General features: G+C 49.0%; 1 protein-coding gene and 1 pseudogene across 1 annotated transcript; both read left to right on the top strand.

Moving 5' to 3' along the window:
- Positions 1-5585: 5585 nt before the first annotated feature.
- LOC138444992 (EP300-interacting inhibitor of differentiation 1-like) lies at positions 5586-6219 on the top strand (annotated as a pseudogene).
- Positions 6220-10250: 4031 nt separating this feature from the next.
- LOC138444684 (UL16-binding protein 3-like) lies at positions 10251-13899 on the top strand. Its single transcript, XM_069598001.1, has 4 exons — positions 10251-10302; positions 10775-11032; positions 12566-12847; positions 13784-13899. Exons 1-4 carry the CDS (start codon positions 10251-10253, stop codon positions 13897-13899), a joined length of 708 nt encoding a protein of 235 aa, XP_069454102.1.
- Positions 13900-22176: the final 8277 nt, after the last annotated feature.

Genomic DNA, 22176 nt, shown 5'->3' with positions numbered 1-22176 from the left:
CCATGAAATTAAAAGATGCTTGCTCCTTGGAAGAAAAGCTATGATAAACTTAGACAGCATATTAAAAAGCAGAGACATCACTTTCCCAACAAAAGTCCCTATAGTAAGCTATGGTTTTTTCAGTAGTCATGTATGGATGTGAGAGTTGGACCATAAGAAGGCTGAGCACTGAAGAATTGATGCTTTTGAGCGGTGGTGTTGGGCAAGACTCGAGAGTCCCTTGGACAGTAAGGAAATCAAACCAGTCAGTCCTAAAGGAAATCAGTCCTGAATATTCATTGGAAGGACTGATGCTGAAGTTGAAGCTCCAATACTTTGGCCACCTGATGTGAAGAGATGACTCATTGGAAAGATGCTGGGAAAGATTGAAGGCAGGAGGAGAAGTGGATGACAGGGGACGAGATGGTTGGATGACATCACTGACTCAATGGACATGAGTGTGAGCAAGCTCCAGGAGATGGTGAAGGACAAGGAAGCCTGGGTTGCTGCAGTCCATGGGGTTGCAAAGAGTCAGACATGACTGAGTGACTAAAGTGAACTGAACTGATGATGATTCATGGTTGAAGTAATATCATTCATCTGCTCTTACTTCCATAGCCTGGGAACATGTCTTATAATGTTGCCAAATGCCTACATGTTTCTAATATACTCCCAAAGATAAAGGACTTTAAGCTGCTTTATTCAAAAGGAAGGTACTCTATAAACTATATCTCAATAACTTTCTATAAATTATATCTCAACTATAACTGTCTGTAAATTATGTCTCAGTAACTGGTTTACATTAAAGATGGAAAGAGAGAAGACTAATAATAGTGGAACAAAAGAAAAACAATGAACTTGTCTCACCTATGAGCACATCTATTGATCTGTTGTTTAAAAACGTTTTTGAAGCCTTCCCCCACCTCCACTAGGACTAAATGACTGCCTGTGTGTGCATGCAAGTTAAGTTGCTTCAGTTGTGTCCAACTCTTTGTGACCCCACAGACTGTAGTCTGCCAGGCTCCTCTGTCCATCGAATTCTTAAGGCAAGAATACTGGAGTGGGCTGCCATTTCCTTCTCCAGAGGATCTTCCCAAGGCAGGAATGGAACCCAGGTCTCCTGCATTGGCAGGCGGATTGTTTTTACCACTGAGCCACCTGGGAAGCCCCTAGGAGCTCTATTGCCAAAGTCTTGAAAAGAGTTTTAGGCCTACAGTTTTATATCCAGACAAAGTTTCCTTTAAGTGGGAAGGGTGTGTGTATTAGTTTTCTATTTCTGCCATAGCACAGACTCAACTGCTCAAATCAAACCCACTATTTTCAGACTCTTCTTGTCTGCAGGACAGAAGTCCGAGGTGACTCCCTGAGTTTCACTGCTCTGGTTCTCTCCAGCCTGAAATCAAAGTGTGGACCAGCTGGGCCCTTGGCCTGGGCCCTGAGAGGAATCAGCTTCACACCTCACTAGATCACTAATAGAGCCATTTCCTTAGAGGTTCTGGACTGGGAAGCCATTAAGACCCAGGACTAGGAGGCGGTGCCCCAGAAGTTTCTTGCTGGTGGTTTCCTCACCCCTGACTCATTTCTCTCTGTAGGCTCTTCCTCCTTGTAAATTCTCCTGGGGCTTGTTGACATCCTCCAGTCAAGGCAAGGCCAGATAAAATTTAAAAACTGGCCCCCTAAAAGTACTGTGTGGAGGAGAGGTAGGGCACAGAGAAGAGGGCGTGGCAGGAAATGCTGCTGCCCGCAGGCCACCCCACCCCCTCAGAAAGCAGGAGCCCCTGAGTTGGGCAGGGCAGGACAAGGCAGTTCCTCCCTGTGGTTCCCTGCAGAACTGTGAGAAGACCTGAAATGCTTTAAAAAGCCAGTGAGCGAGTGAATGCAGGTACGCGCACAGACACACACACAAACACACCCCTCCCCCTCATTCGATAAATTCATGACACTTCTGCTTTTACCCTTGAACTTGCCAGAGGAAAACCACTAACCAAAGTGAGTTAATGCTCACTTCCCCCAAATACTGGCATGTTACCCTTTTGCCTGAGGACAAACCCCAGTGAAGCCCTCAGTTTCTGAAGTAGGAGGAATGGAAGTACAGTTTCCCAAAGTGGGGCTTGGGCCGTGAGGGTGAGGATGGGCACCCCACTTCTACCCTCTGGTCCCAGATCCGTATAGTTACCTGCTGGGGACACAAATATCACGGTGGTACTTGATTGAAGCAGGACTCTGCAAACCTTTCCCTGCAGGCCGTTTGGTTCAGTCTCTGTCTCAGGGGCCCAGCCCGACCTTTGTAGAACAAAAGCAACGGAAGACAACAGACAAATCAATGCGGGGGACAGGAGTGCCACTGTCCTAGCTTACCATCCTCAGATCTAGGGTATATGGGGGTCCCAGAAATGGGTGCCTCACCTCTAGTGAACCTGCTGAGGGGTGCCTCAGCCTGCCTTTGAAGAGCCCTGGCTATGATTTCGGGGCACAGTGGATGCGCTAGGAGCATGGGTGTGCTATGCAGTGCCTTCCTGGTCTAAGGGGCCACGAGAGATGATTCATGAAGCTGAAGGTGTGAGGAGAGGGTGTATCTGATGATCACTGAGCCCCCCTGACCTAATGAGTACTGGGTTGAGGAGCGCAGATCACGATGGGCATGCCTGGGTTGCCAGGTTTCTTGATTTCCTATGGTATCCAGCTTTGGATTCTGTGCTCCTCGCCTCCTCTGTGATCCCACTTCCTCAGGAGTGGCCTCCACATGCTTTCCATCTCCCCGCATCTTCCTCTCCCTCCTCAAGCCAGCAAAGGACACCATTTTGACTGGTGATGACAGGGCTGGGTAGGGACAGTCCTTGCTCTGCCAAGTGCAGCCCTACAGAGGGATGCACTTGCTGTCACAGGGATTGGGAAGGGATGCCTGTGGGTCCTTTCCCCCTGACAGGAGAGTGTATTCTCAGTTCTGTCTCCTCTCAACAAAAATTTGAAACGATGGACATTAGAGCCCTCAGCTTGTCATAGCTCTCGGACAGACCATGTTATACCTCTCAGGTTGGAACAGACCGTGTTATAGCTATTAGATCAGTGTTACAGCTCCATTATATTAAAAAAATAGCAGGAAAATACATCCTGGAGGCGTGAGGGCATGCTGACCCAAAGAAGCGAAGAGAAGAGAGAGAGAGGGAATGAGCACACACGTGTGGGGAAGAGAGAGCACCCCGGCCCTTTGGCTCCTCTTTTTATATGTCTCCCCCTGCTCCCCCCCACCGCTGCCCCGGGGCCTGCCCTATGTAAGTTGGACTAGCCAGGAGTGCTGTTCTGCCTGAGGTCCTCACTCTGGTCCTTGCACCTTCCTTTGTTCGCTTTTCACGGGCTTTTCCCTTCCTTGTCTTTTAGCCACTGCCATTTTGGACTCCTGTTTCCTATTCTAACTACCTAACACTCCTTCCTCAAGAGATGGGAGGCCCAATTCTTTGGGAATAGGGGTGTCAAGTTCTTTCTGGCTACTTCCTGCTGAACTGGGATGGCGAGGGGTATTGGGCTTACCCCTCTTGTTAGTCTCAGGCCTCAGAGTCCTTATGGTGGTGTCCATGTAAGGGTGAGTGAGATTTTTCATGGTCGGCTGTAGTTTTATATATCTTTGTTGAACTGGCACTGCATGTTGTAGCTTGTTGACCTGGTGGCAGAGACAACACAGGTTAGACAATTGATAATACATGGAACAGTCATAAGCAGCATCAATATGGCATAACAAGGACTAGTAGGGGCATTAGCCAATTTCAAATTCTGTCGCCAGGATGGCTCAAGTCCCTCCCTGTTCAGGGATCAGAAGACCTATCTCCTGTCTGTTTTGGAGTATAACCCCTGCCAAGATATGTTGGCTCTTTAGAGCTGAGCTGAGAAATCTTATCCCCAGAAACCAGATTTTGGGCGTTCTCATTAGAGTGGCACTCCTCCGTAGTCCTGAATAGGTGTCTGAGATCTTCCCAGGGACTCACAGGTGTGTTGAGTGTCTCCTGTTTTCATCCACAGCTTGACTCGTGAGTAGTGAACCCAGGAGTCATGTCCTGGTACCTTGACTGCTGTGGGTGTAGAAAGTATTAAAGGGTAGGGGCCCTTCCATGTGGGCTGGAGTTGAGCCTTTGGGGACCCATCTTTCCAGACTTTAATTAGGACTTGAGTCCCTGGAGCAGATAGTAGTGACTCCTTAGAATCTTTTGGGTCCTGGTTCACACCCCATAAGTGTGTGTCCTGTTGGAATTGCCCAATGGCCATGGTATAAGACTGGAGGGTCTGAGCCTCTGTATCTAGGAAGAGGTCATGCACTGCACCACGCCAGGCCTCCCCATCCATCACCAACTCCCAGAGTCCACCCAAACTCATGTCCATTGAGTCAGTGATGCCATCCAACCATCTCATCCTCTGTCGTCCCCTTCTCCTCCCCCCTTCATTCTTTCCCTGCATCAGGGTCTTTTCAAATGAGTCAGCTCTTTGCATCAGATGGCCAAAGGATTGGAGTTTCAGCTTCAACATCAGTCCTTCCAGTGAACACCCAGGACTGGCCTCCTTTAGGATGGACTGGTTAGATCTCCTTGCAGTCCAAAGGATTCTCAAGAGTCTTCTCCAACACCACAGTTCAAACGCATCAATTCATTGGTGCTCAGCTTTCTTTATAGTCCAGCTCTCACATCCGTACATGACCACTGGAAAAACCATAACCTTGACTAGATGGACCTTTGTTGGCAAAGTAATGTCTCTGCTTTTTAATATGCTGTCTAGGTTGGTCATAACTTTCCTTCCAAGGAGTAGGCGTCTTTGAATTTCATGGCTGCAGTCACCATCTGCAATGATTTTGGAGCCCAGAAAAATAAAGTCAGCCACTGTTTCCACTGTTTCCCCATCTATTTGCCATGAAGTGATGGGACCAGATGCCATGATCTTAGTTGTCTGATTGTTGAGCTTTAAGCCAACTTTTTCACTCTCCTCTTTCACTTTCATCAAGAGGCTCTTTACTTCTTCTTCACTTTCTGCCATAAGGGTGGTATCATCTGCATATCTGAGGTTATTGATATTTCTCCCAGCAATCTTGATTCTCACTTATGCTTCTTCCAGCCCAGCATTTCTCATGATGTACTCTGCAGATAAGTTAAATAGGCAGGGTGACAATATACAGCCTTAATGGACTCCTTTTCCTCTTTGGAACCAGATTGTTGTTTCATGTCTAGTGCTAACTGTTGCTTCGTGACCTGAATATAGGTTTCTCAAGAGGCAGGTCAGGTGGTCTGGTATTCCCATCTCTTTCAGAATTTTCCACAGTTTCTTGTGATCCACACAGTCAAAGGCTGAAATAGATGTTTTTCTGGAACTCTCTTGCTTTTTTGATGATCCAGCAGATGTTGGCAATTGGATCTCTGGCTCCTCTGCCTTTTCTAAAACCAGCTTGAACATCTGGAAGTTCACGTTACACGTATTCAGGGACAGGATAACTCTAAAAGAAGTACTTTGAGGTGTATTTTTCATGGGGTTTTAGTAGATGCAAAATATCCAAATAAAGAGAAACAGTTAAAGAGCAAGCTTCTGGGTGGAAAACGAACAACTTGCGGGGAGTTTGAGCTGCTTACACTATGTCTGAAATGAACAAGCTGTCGGAGCTCTATGAAGAGAGCAATGACCTGTAGATGAATGTGAGGCCTGGTGAGAGTGACCTTCCGCATATCATGGTAGGCGGCGGGAGCCCGGAGCTATCCCAGAACCCCGCCCGCGCAGCCGGTGCCGAGCCACAGCTGGAGGAGGAAGGCCCCACGGAGGAAGAGGCGGCCCAGCCAATGGCCCCAGAGGGGCCCCAGCCCTGGGGAGCAGCCAGGCCAGATCGCGGGCCCTGAATTCGAGAGCGAGGGCGAGGGCGAGGAATTCGATGACTGGGAGGACGACTATGACTCTCCGGAAGACGAGCCGCTCAGCGGTGAGGGCTACAGAGTATCAGTGGTCCTTGAAGAAGCCACCAAGATGTTTCTGAGAACCTCCAGAGCCAGAGAAGCAGCTCTGGATGGCGGGTTTCAGATGCATTCTGAGAAGACCCTGTTTGATCAGTTGGCTTTTATCGGAGAGTTTTCACTTATGGTTGTCAATCGTCTGACTGAAGAACTGGGCTGTGATGAGATCATTGATAGAGAGTAGTTAAATGCTGTTAAGAGAGGAGGAAGCTGCTTGAGGAGAGACCCAGCATTCCACTGTCTTTGGGGTTCATTCCAAATAGTTCTGTGCCAATGAAAAGCTTGATCTTCCCTCCCACCCCACCTCCCACCCCCTGCCAACTTAAAAAAAAAAAAAAAGCAGAGTAGAAAAAGGTAGTGACTGCACAGTTATGAAAAAAGAGGAAAATTGTTAAAGCTTGGGCTTCCCTGGTGGCTCAGAGGTTAAAGCATCTACCTCCAATGCGGGAGACCTGGGTTCGATCCCTGGGTCGGGAAGATCCTCTGGAGAAGGAAATAGCAACCCACTCCAGTGTTCTTGCCTGGAGAATCCCATGGACGGAGGAGCCTGGTAGGTTACAGTCCACGGAGTTGCAAAGAGTCAGACACGACTGAGCAACTTCACCTAATAAAGTATTTTAGTACTGTTGAAATCTGTTTTCAAGAATGTCCAGAGACACTTATGGCTTTGACTTTGTTGTTTATTCAGGTTAATTTCCTCTTATTGGGGAAGATAATCTTTCATGTTTCACTGTAAGGAATGGCTTTGCAAGAATAAGTTATGACCAAGATAGACTGCCAGTCAAGAGCCCACTGATGATAATTATATGAGAAAAAAAATGACTGATTTATCCACCTTAGGACATAAGATGTCTTTGAGTTATTCGGACTCAAAGCATATTGAGAAAACTTTAAAGATTCAACTTTGTGAGCTATCCAAGCTGTGGTTATCAAAGGCTAAATTTTGCTGTAAAATAAATCTTCCACCCAGTGTTCCTCAGGATCTCAAAGGATAATCTAGTCCCCAAAGAGGTATGTGTCATGTGTGCTATATCTTAAAACGTGTTTCCAAGAACAACGGAGATTTTGTTTGTACGTTTATCTTGATCATTTTTAAAGCTACTGTAATCTTTAATTCAAGAAAATTAGTTGCCTTGAACATTTTTAAAAGGCAAAAGTTAAGACATCCTTAATAAAGTTTCAAATTTAGACTGTAAAATGTACATGAAGGTACAAAGAATACAAACTCTTTCAAACATCCTTATATACTAGAGAATTTTCTGTTTCTCTTGCTCTCTTTTTTCATTTAGCTTTACAGCAAAAGACTGGTTGAACTTCATAATGTAAGAAATGTTAAGTGAAAATTGTCCAGTAAAAGGAAAGCCTTACATCTAAAAAAAAGACATTATGAACAGCCCTTAAAAGTTTTAAATCTTCCCAGAAATCCACCTCGGTATTTGAAGTTTCCCTCTGTCTCCTCCTCTAATTAAGATTGTTTTTGGTTATGCACCATCATTCAAGATAATAAAAATTTCTTGTTCTGTGTTAAAAAAAAAATCAAGCTTCTGAAATTCAGGTGGCAGTGATGCTCACTGAAAATTGTAAGCTATGAAGGCTTCATCACAGAAATCTCCCTGTTACCCATGTGTGTATAGAAGGAGAAAAACCCATGGTGGATTGCCTTACATGAATTGGGAGAATCTTAAAGTGTTTTTATGGCAGCACAAGTTAGTAGAGGCCAGTAATCCACAGGCAGCACAAGTTAGTAGAGGCCACAGGGAATTTCTCAACAAGACCTGGTCCACAGGTCTGTTGACATTGCCTGTGGGATTAGTTACCTGGTCAGAAGGGAAGTCATCCACAAATACCAGGCTGCTAGGAGCTGTGTCATTGATGACAACTTTAAGTTAAGAGTACAGACAACCCCTCTCCAGAGTCTTGTTCCCCATGGGATCTCACTGTCTGGGGAACAATGAAAACAATGGATCAATGGATGGCCCCTGAAAGTCTAGTTAAAAATGAGTTCTCTGGACTTCCCTGGTGATCCAGTTGCCAAGAGTCCAGCACTCTCAATGCAGGGGCCCAGGTTCAGTCCCTGGTTGGGGAACCAGATCCTGCATGCACAACTAAGAAGGCAGCATCCTGCAACTAAGAGACCGACGTGATCATAAATGCTCTACATAAACATCTACCCATTTGAGATGGGCAGGTACCTGAAAGGGGTTACCAAATAGCCCAGCCCATCAGCTGTCCTGATGAACCATTTGCTGTGATGGCTTGTGCTGGGCCTTCGATCTGGAGAAGAGGCCCAGTTCCAGGTCTTGTTGAGAAATTATAATAGTTATATATTGTTATGTAACAAATTACACTGCAAGCTAAATGGCTTGCATAACAGTAAACAGTGGTTTCTGTTGCTTTGGGACTGGGTTAGCTTGGAGATATTGGCAAGGGGCCACCTGATGGGAAGAACTGACTCATTTGAGAAGACCCTAATGCTGGGAAAGGTTGAGGGCAGGAGGAGAAGGGGGCGACAGAGGATGAGATGGTTGGATGGCATCACCGACTCAATGGAGATGAGTTTGTGTAAACTCCAGGAATTGGTGATAGACAAGGAGGCTTGGTGTGCTGCGGACCATGGGGTCGCAAAGAGTCAGACATGACTGAGTGACTGGACTGAACTGAACGGATACTATTGTGAGATAGACAGTCAGGTCAGAAGTATGAATGTGGAAATCCCTACTATGGTAGCCCTTACCCAGTGGTATTTTACTAACTACAAAGATTGTCCATTCATGTCAGAAATCCAGGCGATGTGAAATGAGCATGGTGTGGATCTGTGGACCCAGGGATAAGCACTGTTAGCAGGGCCTGGCACAGCTGTCCACTGACTGCCTGGAGCCCTGAGCCTCACTTCAGAAACAGGGAGGCCATGACGATACTGCAGTCCCTGTGCATAATGCTAGTAACATGCTAGGTCCAACATGAATGTGGGAGTCGTTTCTGTTTCTTCAGGTTCACTTACCTGAGCCCATGGTCATGCGGCTCACTGGGAAAGAAGGAAAGGACTTCTGCACTTACTGTGGTGATCAAAGGGCACTCCTCACTGGAACGTGGCTTCCTTCTCTGGGGCTGCATTCTGAAAAGGGACTCTCCCAGGGTCCAGCCCCAGTGGATCCAGGGAATTCAAGGCAGGGATGGAGTCGGCGTCTAGGAAAGGACTATTTAATTAGCAAAGAGAGATTAGGAAAGAATAGTGTAGTAGGAAAATAGTGGAGAAAAGAGGCTGAATAACTTGGTTTATGTGGAAAACCAATAAAACTCTGAGACAAGGAGTTTGCACCGTCTACATAGGCCACTGGTGCTCACTTGAATAGCGGAGGGTGCCCCGCCTTGGGCTCCCTCTGGCGTGGGTATTAGAAGCCAGGGCAAAAAAGTAGACTCGGTGAGCCTGCGCTCCAGATGGGAATTCAGCCAGAAATGGAGAAAAAGACAACGCAGGGGAAACCAGTCTTTCCAGAAACTGGTCCATTTTCTTTATTTTCCAGGTCCACTTTTTATACTTTTAGCTGTACATAGAGATAAATGTGTTCTCAGCATACCTTTGTTCTTACAAGGGTCTTACATTTGTTTTATAATATCTTCTGGTCTGGAGACCGATTAACATTTTACGGCCCCACCTTTCTTTCTATTGATAAAGGTTAATCGATCAGAAAGCTTGTTTCCCCTTAAGATTTACTTAGTCTTAAGATAGTGATAAAGTTGCATTTTTACATAGCAAGGACACAGTGATTTACAACAAAGAAAGAGGAGTACAGTGACCTATAACAAAAGAGAAAATTCATTAACTCAAAAAGTCTGGTATTGCTAACATCAAAACTACTATATTTCTTTTTCTACATTCCAATTACATTGATTAACATACTCCCAGGTGCCTAAGGATATGGAGGCCTGGCAGCAATCATTAACTCAGCAATGAAACCCCTCACCAACATAATTTCTAACTCACTCGCTAATACTAATAATTTTCTAACTTTTCAAAAGAATCTGTTTTTGGAAAGTTTAAACTGTCTCATTCCTCTCATGGTTGGGAGGCTGTAAACAATCAGATGTGGCCGGATAATCCTGTCAGGCAGGCTAGAGAGCCATCAGAGGAGTTTTTGGATGGAAACACCCTTGTCATGCCCAGGAGATTTAAACTGGAATCCTAAGTTAACTCCTTTACAGAGAGAGGTGGTGGGGGATAGCCCCCCATAATGTCAGAAGTATAGGTGAAAGGCATAAGGCAGCAAGGCAGGCAAACTCTGGTTTTGGGGACAGATGCATGAGCAGATCCAGGGAGGCTCCCTAAAGGCCCGATTCGCCTTTGCCTGTCGGGCCCCTTAACCTCATGACCTTTGCCATGGGCAGGATTCCCCAAGCCGGCTCCCAGCAGGGCTCCGTTCTAGAAATGAAATGCTCCTCAGAAGCAGCCCCCACATGCTGTCCATCTCTGGCAGCACACTGGGTTCGATGCTGAAAGTCCTCTTCCATCTAGGCTTTTCCTGCAGAGCCGTCTGGCATATATCCAGAAAGGCTGTGTGTTGGCCAATCCTGGGTACGGACCTGGTGGGCAAGGGGAGATATCCATGATGTGCAATTTCTGCCCAGCAGGGGACTTCTCCTTCTCCACAAAGAAGGGAGGGGCACTGGCTCTATGGAGTGTTGGGGATGGAGCAGGAGGGACCATGCTTGCTCTGCCAGGCCAGCCCTGCACCTTTACTTTGCTCTCACATAACTGAGGGGAGGAGGCCTATGGGCCTTTTTCTGCCAACCCGGCCCTCACCTGTCTTTTGCCTTCACAGATGCTCACTCTCTTTGCTATAACTTTACCATCAATTCTCAGCCCAGACCTGGACAACCATGGTGTGTGGTTCAAGGCCAGGTGGACGGAAATGTTTTTCTCTCCTGTGACTGTGGTCGTGCTAAGATCCAATTCACAAGTCCACTGGGGGAGGAGGTGAAAACGACAAAGGCCTGGGAAACACAGACTGAAACACTCAGAGACATCGGGGACTTGCTCAGGGAGCAGCTGCCTGATGTTACGTCAGAGAAACACAAGGTCACAGGTGAGTTAGAAAGTCCAAGTGCAGAAGGAGCAGGCAAGGGGCTTAAACTCATTCATTGTTTCTGGGTAAAAAATAAAATGGAGGATATTGGTCCTTCCCTAGTAGTCCAGTGGAAGGAGCAGGCCTTGGAGGAGAGAACAGGGCCAGATTAGCTGGGCTCAGGGGAGGTGGACCCAGGTGGGGCAAAGAATCTGTCAAGCCCAGAGGCTGAGCTCTTTGCCACGGTGGGGGCAGACCCTCTTGCCGGGAGCCAGTGTGAGGAATCCCGCCCGTGACAAGGTCATGAGGAAGGAAGCTGACATACGCAAGGCGTGCTCAGACTTCAGGGACCCCTCTGGAAATTCCTAAGCATGTACCCCAACAAAAATCTGCCGGCTTTTGTGCTCTGCTTTTCTACTCTTCTGACATTTTCTGGAAAAAGTCAATTCAGGGCTTTAGTCTTCTGCATTTGAAAGAGTGTTTCAATCCAAAAAACCCTCTGATGGCTTTCTAGCCTGCCTGCAGGACTCATACAGCTGCGCGTGTGAATGTTTGAGGCCTCCTGACCGCAGGAGGCACAGGAAGCTTAAAACATCCTAGGAATGTAGGGGCTTCCGAGGAGTCAAAATCTTTAGAATAGGACTGATTAAAGGTTTCATTTGTTGAGTCAATATTTGCTGCCAAATTTTCACATCCTTTATTTGTAGATATAGTTGGTATACAGAAAAACAAGTAGTAGACCTTGTATTAGCAACATTAGATCTTTGAGTTAAGTACCTTCTTTGTTATATCCCACTGCACCTTTGTTCTACAGAGATGTAACTTTAATGTTAATGCTTTAAGGAGATGTAGATTAAAGAAAAACACTTCAGGGGAAACAAGATTAACATTCATTAAGGAAGAGAGCCAAAAAGTGTTAACAAGCCTCTTGGCCAGAAGATAATGTAAATCACCTGAGACCTTTTGTATACAAAATGATGTATAGAAAGAGTCTGAGCTGCAAACGCTACATAATCTTGTGTTACCCATTGATCTCTGTGTTTTATCAAAAGTATAAAAGGCCTTCTGAACAATAAAGGTGGGGGCCAGCTTCTGGGGCCAGTTTCTCGGACCAGTTTCTCTAACTAGTCTCCCGGCCTGGTTTCTTGGGGCTCTGGCTCCCCCCGTGTCTCTCTCTCTTTCTTCTTCTCTCTCTTTCCCTCTCTCTGCTCTTTACTTTAACTTCAGGCTGAATCTCCACCTGGGGCGCGGAGGCTCGCCAGGTCTACTTACTTGCCCCGGCTGTTAAGACCCGCGAGAAAGGGAGCTTAAGGCGAGGCACCCTTAGATATTCAAGTGGGCGCCGGTGGCCCAACGTAGATGGTGCAAATTCCTTGTCTGGAATTTTATTGGCCTTCCGCGTAAACCAAGCTATTCAGCCCTCTTCCTCCACTTAATCTTCTTACTACACTATAGTTTCTTAATCTAATCTTACATTAATAAATAAACAAGTCTTTCCACGCCGACGCCGTCCACCCTTCGAATTCCCTGGATCCACCGGGGCTGGACCCCGGCACCCTCTCACCTTGCAGGGCAGGATGACATGTTGGTGTGAAGACGATGGACACATCAGTGGATCCTGGCAGTTCGGCATCAGTGGACAAATGTGCTTCCTCTTTGATTCGGAGAATGGACACTGGACCGTGGTTCATTCTGGAGGGAGACGGATGAGAGAGAAGTGGGAGAAGGACAGAGCTGTGAGCAACTTCTTCAAGAAGGTCTCCATGGGCCACTGTCGGGCCTGGCTTCGGCATTTCTTGGTGCGCTGGGAGGAAATGTTGCCAACCATGGGTAAATGAGACCAGAAGAAAGAAGCAGTAGTCCACTCAGGGTGACATGGACCCACCCCTCTGTGTGTATGTGTGTGTGTGTGTGTGTGTGTGTAAAAGTGACCTATTCAAGGTGAGTAGTTCCTGGGAGAACAATGGCCCTGGGGATGCTCTGTGATCCTCTTTCCTCTTCCACCTCCTGACATCTCTCCCTCATAGCAAAGGCCTTTGAATCACTGTACATGGATTCTTGCTGACCCCTAACATGAGGGCACCACTCCGATTCTAGAGATTTCCTTCTTACTGACCCCCTCTCTACAACCTTTTAAAAAATATCAGCTCTTCTAGTTCTGGAAATCTGTCAATACTGCCTCAAACATCAGCTCCTGAGAGGACTTAATCTGTTCCCATCCTCATGTCACCTCATCTGATGTCACGCAGGACTGAGTGGCTGTGTGGGGACCCTCTCTCGCCCATTCACTGTCTGAGCTTTGTGGAGATGGGGCTCCTCCCTTCCCCCATCTCACCTCAGGACCTGTCACAGGGGCTGCCATATGGTTGGCTCAAATGACTGCATGACACGAGACAGACTTGTGAACATAGCAGGGGAAGGACAGGGTAGGACGAATTGAGACGGTAGCAGGGACATATATACGTACTAAGATGCGGAAAATAGCTAACCAGTGGGTAGACGCTATATAACACAGGGAGCCCAGGCTGGTGCTATGTGATGACCTAGAGGGGCGGGATGGGAGCGGGAAAGAAGGTTCAGGATGGAAGGGATATATGTATCTAATTATGGCTGATTTTCATTGTCCTATAACAGAAACCAACACAGCATTGTAAAGAAATTATGCACTAATGACTCCATAGTAGGGTACCTGGGTCCGGGGGGCTGAGAAGGCATCTGCTTAGTTTAGGGATCGGAACAAAGGCTTCACTCTCACTTTCCTTACAGCATCACCAACTGAAGCTCCCCTCACAGTCAACTCCGTGGCCACAGCCATCAAGCACATCACCTGGATCCTCCCTGTGGTCCTCACCAGTTTCATCATAACTGTCTTCCTGGGCTGAGTCCTTTCCAGGAGCAGGTACTGAGGGAAGAATGCAGAGGGAAGGCAGGGGCACAGGGCCTGGTGTGAGATCAGGGAAGGTGAATCCCAGCCAACCTCTGCCCCTCACTGAACCTCCTCATCCTGGAAATGAGCAGGTGAATAAGACCCCATATCACCTGAGAGCAAGAACTCCAGACCCAACTCCAAAGGCCCGTCCTCACAGGAAGTGGCCTGGGTCAAGCAGGCAAGGCAGGAGCCCCACAGCAGAGACTGGGGAAAGGGCTGAGGCCAGGCCTGTGCTCCTGGAGCAGCAGCAGGTCTGACTCAGCCTGTGGCCTGCACATCATCAGCCTCCTGGGAACCCAGAGCCCCATCACTGAGCGGCCCTGCCTTGAGCAGAGGTGCCTGGTGATGGGTGGGCCTGAGCTGGGGTGGAGGTGCCCAGCGGGGGGACCAGGAAGAGATGGGGGGCAGGGACCCTGGTCCTGAGAGCTGTGTGTGCTGCTGGCTTAGAGGCTGGAGGGCCACGAAGGAAGGAGGTTTCCCTGTAGCCCCCCAAGGCTGTCAGGAAGCAAGGCCCCTCCTCCCCAGACCTGCCCCCTGAGGGAGGATCAGGACAGGAGTAAAGGGAACAGATTGACTCCTTACTGGCTTCAGTCCCAAGCCTAAGCAGGTGATCTGTGTGTCAGGGAAAGGTTCTCATGCACAGACCTGGGGGACAGGGGCGTGGCTTTAATCCCTGGGAAGAGGCAACACGGGGGACCTGGTAGCCTCAGTGGAGGAGGCTGGTGAAGAGGTAAGTGACTGGGAGAGCAGGAGAAAGATGGAAGGACAGCGTTAGAGCCCTAGTCAGGACAGCCAGGTGGGGAAGATGGGCCTCTCTGGACACCTGGACAGCCCTGGCCACCCCTACCCATGCATGTTCCTGGCACCTGGACACAGTGCAGACCCCAGATGGGAGTGGAATCAACCAGGAGGTGATTTTAATGGGTGTCAGCAATAGAACATACTTCCAAAAACAGTGGTCATGATGAAATTATCCAATCGCTTTGTGTTCCTTTCTTAAACTTCTACATGCGTAGTTTCCACAGATGTCAATAGGAAACCCAGCCTCACTGAATGAGAAGACACGAAATGGCACTGCCTGTGCTGAGGCCTCAGCACACTCCTAGTTCAGGGCTCAGTCACCCATGAAGTCAGCAAAGGCCAGGAACCCCGTGATAACAGAGAGATGGAGCCCTCTGTCACAGGCTTTGACCTCTCTAGGTCATTCACAATCTCTTCGGATGGAAATAATGACCAAAGACAAGGACCCATTTACCAAGAATTAGGAGGCCTTGTCAGTCTCAACAGGTGATAGATGGCTTCACTCTTCATCGCCAGATAGATAGCCCTGAGATGAGAATTCTGAGATAGTAAAACGCTGGTTGGAGGTTGTACAAAAGGAAACGAATGAAACGAACACCAAGGGAAGAAAAGTCTTTCATAGTGGTTACGAGTGTCATTTGGAGAACAAGAACACTTAAGACGTCTCCAGGTGACAGCTCTGGATCCCAGTCTCCCTGCCAACTTGGAAATAGACATTTCAAGCTGAGTCCTCAAACTTTTTCTAAAGAGCAATTACATTGGTCCACAAAATGTCTTGGGCTCCCCTGGAACAGAAACAACTAGAGAACATATTGTTGATGACCCTGCAGGTAATGGCTGTCTTCTATCCCTTTCATGTTGCTGTTCAGTCATGTCTGACTCCTGCGACCTCACAGAATGCAGGATACTAGGCTTCCCTGTATTTCACTATCTCCCAGAGTTTAGTCAAACAGTCAATCCTAAAGGAAATCAGTCCTGACATTCATTAGGCTGATGCTAAAGCTGAAGCTCCAATACTTTGGGCATTTGATGCAAAGTACTGACCCACTGGAAAAGACTCTGATCCTGGAAAGACTGAAGGCAGAAAGAGAAGGGGACAACAGAGGATGAGATGGTTGGATGGCTTCACCGACTCAATAGACATGAGTTTGAGCAAGCTTTGGGAGTTTGTGATGGACAGGGAAGCCTGGCGTGCTGCAGTTCATGGGGTCTCAAAGAGTGGGACATGACTGAGTGACTGAACTGAACTGAATTGAACTCACCTCTGGCCATGTGTTTCTCCAGTATAACATCAGGCAATTGCCCCTTGAGGAAGTCCCCGATGTCTCTCAGTGTTTCTCTCTGTGTTTCCCAAGTGTTCATAGTTTTCACCTCCTCTCCCAATGGGCTTGTGGATTAGATCATGGTGCCACCACAGTCATAGGAAAGAAAAACATTCTCATCTACCTGGCCTTGAGCCACACACCATGGCTCTCCAGGACTGGGCTGAGGATCAATGGTGAATTGTAGCAACGAGAGTGAGCATCTGTGAAGGAAAACGCAGGTGAGGGCAGGTTTTGGAGAAGAAGACCCATTACCTTCTCCCCCCACTTATGTGAGAGCAGAGGAAAGCTGCAGGGCTGGGTTGGTAGAGCAGGAAGGCCCCCCTGCCCCCTAACACCACTTATAGGCTGAGCAAGCGGAGAAACCACACAACATTATGTCTACTCTGCTCATAAGGCCCACACAGAACCCAAAGCTGAGGAAAGGAGAATTCACAATTGGGGTCACAGGGCTTAGCAAGGCCAGGGAGATGCTGCTGATCTACTACTTTGATGGGTCTTGGGATCCTGGAGAAGGCCTGGCCCACAAGGCATGAAAGAGAAAATCCAGAACTTCCGAGGCAGGTGGAAGAGGAGGGGATCAAAGGCTCAGAGAAGTGAATGTGCCAGGGTGGACACGGTATGAAAGGGCAGGAAAGTGTGCAGTCCCCCAGGTTCTATGGAGCCCGAGAGGAAAGAACGGATGAGAAGCATCTCCAACAGCGCCAGGGTGACTTTTGCTGAAGGTGAGGGATGGTGGCGGAACTGGTGTTCCTGTGCGCTTCCAGCAGGAGTGAGGATGGAGAAGGTGGAAGAGGTGATGCCAGGGGGAGTGCCCTATGTCAGAAACAAAGCAGATGCAGCGGCCAAGGGGACCAGAGAGCCCCCCTGTAGCCAGGCCTCACTGCAGAGAGTACCACGCTGGCTCCTAACACAGGGTGATCCTAGAGGCAGACAGATGAGGTGAGGCCGGTTAAAAACTACATGATTGAAAGGAAAAATTATATTAAAAAACAGACAAACACAAGGCTGGATGTTCAGGAACCTGAATGCAGACATCCCAACCAAATGTCCAAGTCCTTTGTGCAGTATCCAGCACTGAGTCAGGTCTTATATTCAGAATCCATTCCTAGAGACAGAGATGCCAGGCATCAGCAAGGAGGGCCCTCTTTTCACCACAGCAAGTGCAGAAGTCCTTCTGGCCTTGGAAGCCACACGGTCATTGACTGGGATAAGTGTACACTTGGCAGAGGAGCCACCCCACATTCATAAGGACCTAGAGTGGGACTGTCATCATGTCCAGCAGTCTGAAACATCATCATGGCCCGCCTGTTATTACTGTGGTGCCTGAGATCTGTGTAAGGAATACACATCTGTCCCACGTCCTGCCCACAGGAGTGCCACCCATTCACTGGTCCTCATAGTGCTCATTTCACATCCATTGCATTTGCATATGAATGAAAAATCTTCACAGTTAGTAAATTACCAGGTGGTGAGGGCTACCATAGAAGCGATTTTCAAGTTCACACTTCTGACATGGACCTTCATCCCCCAATAGTACGTGTAAAGAATATCTTATCCTGGAGAAAATGACAGAGTAACAACCTTCAATCCTCCAGGGCTGCAGGACTGTCATCCCTATCCTATCTCCATTTAATTCCCAGTGTGGCCCATAGATTTCTACAATTGTACATATGACATATTTCAGGCTTTGCAGACCATGGTTTTCTGTTACAACTGCTGTCCTAGCACAAAAGCAGTCACGGACAATTGGTGACTGATGACCTGCTCTTCGGGCAGATGACTCAGCAGAATCTGTGACGTCAGAGGTATCTGTCTGTGGTCGGAAAGATGCTATGTGCCGAATATGGCATTTTACTTGGAGGTTCACAACACAGATCCTTTATGTCCTGAAGCAAGGCCATGAGATTTGCAATGGGGAATACAACATCATTTAATGTGGCTCCTGGTATGGTCCTGGGGGCTGGTGGAGGTGAGGCCTCTGGTCATGAAATGTCAACATTGTCTATCATGATCTGGGCTCACCAACCCCTAATCATTAATTCAGATAGACCAGCCATCAGAGGATTAAAGTGATATTGTGGTTTGGCATAAGAAGGGCCAGAGGCAACAAATAAGAGAGAGCAGCAGGTGGCCTAGGCCTGACATCAGAATTGTTTTAGGACCACTGTTCTCCAGGGCCTGCCCCTGTGGCTCAGCAGTAAGGAATCCACTTGCAGTGTCGGAGCTGGAGTAGATGTGGGATCTGTCCCTAAGTGAGAGAAGATCCCGTGGAGGAGAGCATGGCAACCCACTCCAGTGTTCTTGCCTGGAGAATCTCTTGAACAGAGGACCCTCGTGGGCCATAGTCATAAAGAGCTGGACATGACTGGAGTGACTTAGCATGCACACACTATTCTCTGCTCATGCCAGAGCCTTCATGCAGTGTCCCCTATATCTCCATGGACCATGGAAACCACTCTAGAGCAGAGGGGGTCAGGGGACATTAGCCCATATCTGCTGGACCCACACTCCTTTCACATTCACACCACCCAGAACATACAAGGCAGGACAGAGCAAGTTTTTGGTTCAGAAACAGGCAGCTAAGCATCCTTGCACTAGGCCCTAAGGGATGAGTCATCTGTTACTATTACTATTACTATTACTATTACTATTACTATTACTATTACTATTACAGGGCAGTCACATTGTTCTTTTTTTTTTTTTTTTTTTTCCAGGTCGTCTTTGCCTGCTCTTGTAGCACAAACGTGGAGATGTATAATGCACACAGACACCAAATGGCCTGTCGAGACCAACAGTGTTACTCTCTGTCTTTTAAAGAAAAGGTTCTCCAACTCCTGTCTTAAATAATAGCTATTATAGGCCACTGTCTCCATAGTCTCAGGGAATATGAATGTGGGACCAAAGGGTAGAAGTGGGGGTGCCCGTCCTCACCCTCGTGCCCTGTGTCACACACTTTGGGAAACTCTTCTCCCATCTCTCCTGCTTTATGTCCTGGGGGCCAGGCTGGGAGGCTTCTGCTGGGGTGAATTCTCAGGCAAGAGGATAGGGTGCCAGTTGACAGAGGGCACGTTTAGGATCCCTTCACAGATGGGAAGTTGTTGAGGCCCTGAGCTTCTTGGGATGGGAAGGGATATGGAAAAAATAGTGTTGTAACCAAGCAGGACTCTAAGGAGGCTTCTTAGGTAGACTCCAGCCATCTCCCTTCCCCCACCTCCTGCACCGCCCCCCCCACACCCCACCCAAGTGACGGACTCCACCTAGACATTTGCCCATCTCCCTCCCCGCCCCCTGCCGCCCCGGCCCGCCCAACGCAACTGGACAGACTCCACCCAGCCTTCCCCTGAACCCCGTGAGTTCGGTCCCTCTGGAGCGGCCCCCACCTGTCCTGCACTAGCTCCAGTGGCTCCAAATTCCCGAGAGGCGGCCCGCGGATTGGAGCAGCATTTCTTGCTGCTGCCCGGGCTCCCATTTCTCCCAGCTTTCCCTCCCTCTATGCTGTGATTCACCCAGATCGTGTCTTTTATATGCCAGGGCGGGGAGGGGAGCCGGGGCGGGGACGAGGGATGGCAACAAGCTGGGGAATGAGGGCGGAGAGCAGGAGCCCAGCGGGAAAGGAGCGAGCGGAGGTCTAAAAGCAGGGAGGCAGTCCCGGCTCGACGTTCCCAGAACCCCGGCGGACACCCTCATCCCTCTCGGGGTCTTAAGGCCCCGTGTCCGCTCCCCGCAGGTTAATCCATGAACTTACCGCCTCGCGCCGGGCAGACCGGAGAGCCACGAGGAGAAGCAGGGCAGCCAAACTAAGAGGCTCTTCGGAGTCAGTGGTCCAGCCCATCACCACGTGGAAAGTGCTTTGATCTGACTTCGCGCGGAAAGTAAAGTGAAAATGAAATCGATCAGTCGTGTCCGACTCTTGGCGACCCCATGGACTGTAGACTATCAGGCTGCTCCGTCCGTGGGATTCTCCAGGCAAGAGTACTGGAATGGGTTGCCATTTCCTTCTCCAGGAGATCTTCCCACTTCGCGCGGTGACCAGAGCTATTTATATGAGAGCCCGCCCCGCCCTTCCACTCTCCGCCCCGCCCTCCCGTCCACTCCCGCCACTTCCCCGCCTTGTCACTGCCGCGCCGTGTCACCTCCCCGCCCTCCTCAGGTGACTCCCGGACGGTCCAGGGGAGCCAGGCGGCTCCTTCTCCGGCTTCCGAAGCCTCGCATGGCCCCACCCAGCCGCCCCCTCCTGACTCACTCCTTTCTCCTCCAGTCCCTCCCCGTTTCTTTTCCTCTCCGAGTCCTTCTCGCCCCTCAACCTTCCTCCCCATTCCCGCCTGCAGTCTTCCTGGGGTGGTGGTTTACTTGCTCAGTCGTGTCCGACTCTTGCGACCCCGAGGAGTGTAGCCCTCCGGGCTCCTCTGACCACGGGGATTCTCCGAGCAAGAGTACTTCAGTGGGTCGCCATCCCTCCTCCTTGGGATCTTCCTGACCCTGGGATCGAAGCCGAATCTCCTACGTTGCAGGCAGAGGCTTTATCGACTAAGGCAGGAGCGAGGCCCTGCTTTTTTTTTTTTTTAAAGACTCCGGATTTCCAGGCCATCCACCACCCCGCAACCACCCCCACCAAAGAATTCTGCGGATCTGTGGAAAGGGCCTGCAGACAGCCCTTAACTGCAGTGTCATCAGCAATATGTTTTCTAGTAGTTTCTGCCCCAGAGTAGTCCTAGGTCTTTTGTGGGCCAAAGTAATTGCTCATTAGAAAGAGTTTGAGGACTGAGGCCAGAACCTGAATTTGCAAGTTCCCCGTGGAGACCGGGATCCAGAACTGCCACCGGGCGCCCCCTGGCGGTCTCTTTAGGCTGCTCCTTCTACACTGGTAGCCTGTGTGATCCATTTTATTCCCCCTCATAATTTACTTGTATGCAGCATCCAGCCAGCACTGAACATCTCACTTTCACATCTCAGGGCTATCCGCTGATGAAGAGTGAGATGACCCATCACTTTCTGGGACTGACAAGACCTCCTAATTCTGGGGAAGTGGTCTATCTATGACATAGTGATCTATCAATGACATTGAGAGGTCAACGTCTGTGACAGAGGGATCCATCTCTCTGTTATCACGGGGCTCTCGGCTTTTGCTAGCTTCAGGGGTGACTGAGCCCTGACCTCGGAAGGTCGCGCTGACACTTCAGCACGGGCAGTGCTCCATTTCATGTCTTGTCACTGAGTGAGGCTGGCTTCACTATTTGTAGATATGGAAATGGATGCGAGCAGAATATTAAGGAAGTAGCAAGAGCAATCAGGTGGAGTTTCATGTTCTTGGAAGGATGTTCATTGTTGACACTCATTAAAATCACCTCCCGGTTGATTTCACTCCCATCTGGGGCTACTCTGTGTCTGGGGGTGGCCAGGCCTGTCCAGAGTGGCCCGTCTTCTCCTATGTGGCTGTCCTGACCAGGGCTCTAACGCTGTCCTTTTGTCTTTCTCCTGCTCTCCTAATCAGTTGCCTCTTCACCAGCCTCCTCCACTGGGGCTATGTGGTCCCCGTGTTGCCTCTTGCCAGAGATTAAACCCAGGGCCCTGTCCCCCAGGCCTATGCATGAGAGTTTTCCCCTGACACATTGATCACCTGAACCCACTAAATTGGTGCCCCACCCAAGCCTGAGTCCTGTCCTCCTCCCAGCCCCCATGTGTCTCTTGTCCCCAAATTGATACACACCAGGCTCTTGGCCTCCTTAATCAGTAGAAATCAATCAGAGGCCAGACAATAGAAATAAATCAAATTTCTTAATGAAAAGAAATTGAGGCAAGGCTTTATTGGGGCCACTACTGCAGCACAGGGGAGTGAGAACAAATGACAGTTTCCTTGGGTGCCCACTCCCCGAGGGGGTGGGGCGAGCTGGTTCCTTCTATGGGATGAGGGGAGGGGTGTGTCCAGGGGCCAGTCAGAGGGGTGGCGAGGTGACTGGCTGAACCCTTAAGTGTTGTTGTGTTCCGGGGGCATGTGAGGCATCCTGCTTTTGCTCTGGGCTCTTCAAAAGTGGCAGTTGGGTTTTGCATCTCTTTGTATCTTTTTTCCAGAATTTGCTTCAACTACTCCAACTAAAAAACAATCT

Source organism: Ovis canadensis, chromosome 8 (genome assembly GCF_042477335.2).
Source record: "Ovis canadensis isolate MfBH-ARS-UI-01 breed Bighorn chromosome 8, ARS-UI_OviCan_v2, whole genome shotgun sequence".
NCBI lineage: Eukaryota > Metazoa > Chordata > Mammalia > Artiodactyla > Bovidae > Ovis > Ovis canadensis.
Note: the sequence above shows the minus strand (reverse complement) of the source record. Positions and strands in the feature narration are given on the sequence as shown.